The sequence below is a fragment of the Etheostoma spectabile genome, chromosome 20 (assembly GCF_008692095.1).
Source record: "Etheostoma spectabile isolate EspeVRDwgs_2016 chromosome 20, UIUC_Espe_1.0, whole genome shotgun sequence".
Classification (NCBI taxonomy): Eukaryota; Metazoa; Chordata; class Actinopteri; order Perciformes; family Percidae; genus Etheostoma; species Etheostoma spectabile.
The window spans coordinates 24,860,804-24,863,498 of record NC_045752.1 but is presented as its reverse complement, the minus strand read 5'-3'; the positions used below and the strand labels follow the sequence as shown (position 1 = coordinate 24,863,498).

General features: G+C 41.5%; 1 protein-coding gene across 4 annotated transcripts in view; it reads right to left on the bottom strand.

The window, feature by feature from the left end:
• nrxn3a (neurexin 3a) overlaps positions 1–2,695 on the bottom strand; it is a 269,643-nt gene that overhangs the window by 86,077 nt on the left and 180,871 nt on the right. For all 4 annotated transcript variants that reach the window (XR_004327078.1, XR_004327079.1, XM_032501200.1 and 1 more), the window contains exons 8-9: positions 1,055–1,348; positions 489–636 (exon numbers count right to left, since the gene is read on the bottom strand). Coding sequence is in view for 2 of the 4 variants with exons in the window: in XM_032501200.1 (XP_032357091.1) it covers positions 489–636; positions 1,055–1,348 (442 nt within the window). In the remaining 2 variants the exon portion in view is untranslated. The remainder of the gene's footprint in view (positions 1–488; positions 637–1,054; positions 1,349–2,695) is intronic.

Genomic DNA, 2,695 nt, shown 5'->3' with positions numbered 1-2,695 from the left:
CAGACATTTCATACACACGACGTGTGTATCCGCCGCTCGACCCGTGCTGGACCCGTTCATAATGATCAGCCGTCTCTCTGTGAGGAGCGTCCATCACACTCCCTCTCGCAGTTATAAACAGCCTATGTGAAATTTGCCTATAAAATTTGTTTTGGTTAAAATCAACAAATAATCGTGAGAATAATCGCGATCAAAATCAAAATAATCGTGATTATCATTTTGGCCATAATCGTGCAGCCCTAATTGTATATACTTCCAAAATGTTTGTTTTTTTATAGAAAAGGGTTATTTAAATTCCGGGGAGTCCTTATGTTTTCTCGCCTCTCAGTTTTTCTTGGAAATTATAGAGTGTGGTCTAGACTTACTCTGTCTGTGAAGTGTCTCGAGATAACTCTTGTTATGATTTGATACTATAAATAAAAGTGAATTGAACTGAATTAAATTCAATTAGAGCTAGTCCACCTCACTGATTCACCAACACAACTGACCTGAGCGTCCATCTCTCTGGATATCCACGTGAAACCAGGCACCATCATTGACCTTTGTCTGCGTGGCCTTCACCTTGATAGTCCCTGAGCCCATGTCCAACAAAAGGTACAAGCTGCCATCCAGCAGCTCCACTGCAAAAAAGTCCACCTGCAAAAGGTCAAAAGAACACATCAGCAGATCACTCAAATTGCCTTGAAGTGGCATGTCTATTGAGAAAAGGCAGGACATGTGATAGATACACAATTAGAGAACTAGTGTTTTTACTTGAATCCCTCATTGTACAGTAGGCTCTCTGCAGCATGCATTTCAAACTGAGACCGAGTCGGGCAAGCCGAGAGAGAGAGAAAGAGCGTAACATGCTGTCAGTGAGATAAATTAATCTTATGTTATGATTGTTTTACAGCAATTACGGTCTAAAGCACAAATAAATAGCCATCAAACATGCTTCTAAACAAATTATAATGACGTAATATTCCTGCGAAGGCCATGCAGGTCATAGAATAAGTATCAAGTAAAATGCAACTGGATTGAAATGAGAAAGCGATCTTTGGGATAATGGACTGGCCTTGGTGTTCTTCTGGCTGCGGGCAGCGTCTTTGCGCTCCTGAGGTTTGCCATGGGTGAAGAGGATTAGGCCGTTGGGCTCAGTCGTGCGGAAATCGAAAGAGATGGATCCCATCCGCTTGGTGTTCCACTTTGGGAGGCTGATGTAGGCCTCGGGAGTCTCAAAAGAAATGGGGTCCAGAGTTGCTACATTCTCACACTTGTAGGCCACTTCACCCTGGATTTTCATCTTAGGGTCCACAATGCGAGCCAACCGGGACAACTCAAGACGGATGTCATTGTTCTTATACACCACCTGTGATAGGGCAAGCACACCATCACAATTAGTATTCTATTTTGATATTTTCAAAGATAAATATCTTTCCTCATGTCACTTAACCAAGTACCTCTGGTAACACTTTACAATCAAATGAGGATAAACATTGGTTAATACACCAAGCTGTCGTTTTTCTTATCAAACCAGAAAAAAACCTTAAAATGAAAAAAAAAACTCATATATTTCCAAGCCTGTCCATTGAGACTGAAATGTACTGTATGATGATAAAAAAGGAATAATTCTTTAAATAGAGTGCTTACTAGATAACATATGGTGAATGTGTCGGATTGATTCTAACACAATCCTTTCTGAGCTACTTATCCCCAGCTAGCTAGACGGTTTCTAAGGCAATGTAACATGAATGGGACATGAATAAATGTTATGCAATGCAGTGTTGAGGAAGAGGAAACAGCACTGTCTGCCTGACGCTGGTTTAATTGCTGATTCAACTGCAATTGAGTATCCACCTTCACATGCAAATTTGTATTTCCCTGCATAACCAGGAATTGAACATTTGACCTAAAAGAACAGTATGAAAGAGGTGAGAGTGAACCAAAACAGAAGAGTTGTGTGCGGGACAGCCAAACAATAAGCTGGAACACGCTATAAAACATTGAGCATCTGCGGATGATAATTATCTGTCTGTTCATCACTACCAAATACACCTTTCACATTACACACTGTTTCCATATTGCCATTTAATACATTGTTGTTATAAAGAATGTTGATAATAGCCGCTTCGAAGGACTAGTGTATAGGGGGGATATTTGGGCAGAAATGCAATATGATATTCCGAATTATGTTTTCAGTAGTGTAATTACCTGAAACTAAGAACTGTTTTTGTCAGCTTAGAATGAGCCCTTCATAACTACATAGGGAATTGTCCTCTTCCACATGGCGCGCCATGTCGCCATGTTTCTACAGTAGCCCAAAACTGACAACCCAAACACTGGCTTTAAAGAGGCCCTTTCGTGTTTTACATAACCTGAAATCCACAATAGGTTCTACTACACACAGGGAGGGGGGAGGCGAGGGGTGCTTCAGTTGGTCACTGTGAGGTTGCAGATTGCAACCTCACAGCTAGATGCCACTAAATCCTACAAACTGCTCCTTTAAGTGCACATAGCACATGATGAATCCTAACACTCTACAGAAGCACAGCCTGGGCAGATAAAGCTTGGTAAGGTGGACTTTGTGTTAACATGACTCAACTGAAAACTGACAACAGCAGAGTGTGAAGCTATTCTGCGAACTGACAAGGTCTGACACGGTTCTACACCAGCTCTCTGGCTGGACACACAAACACAAACACACACACACACACAC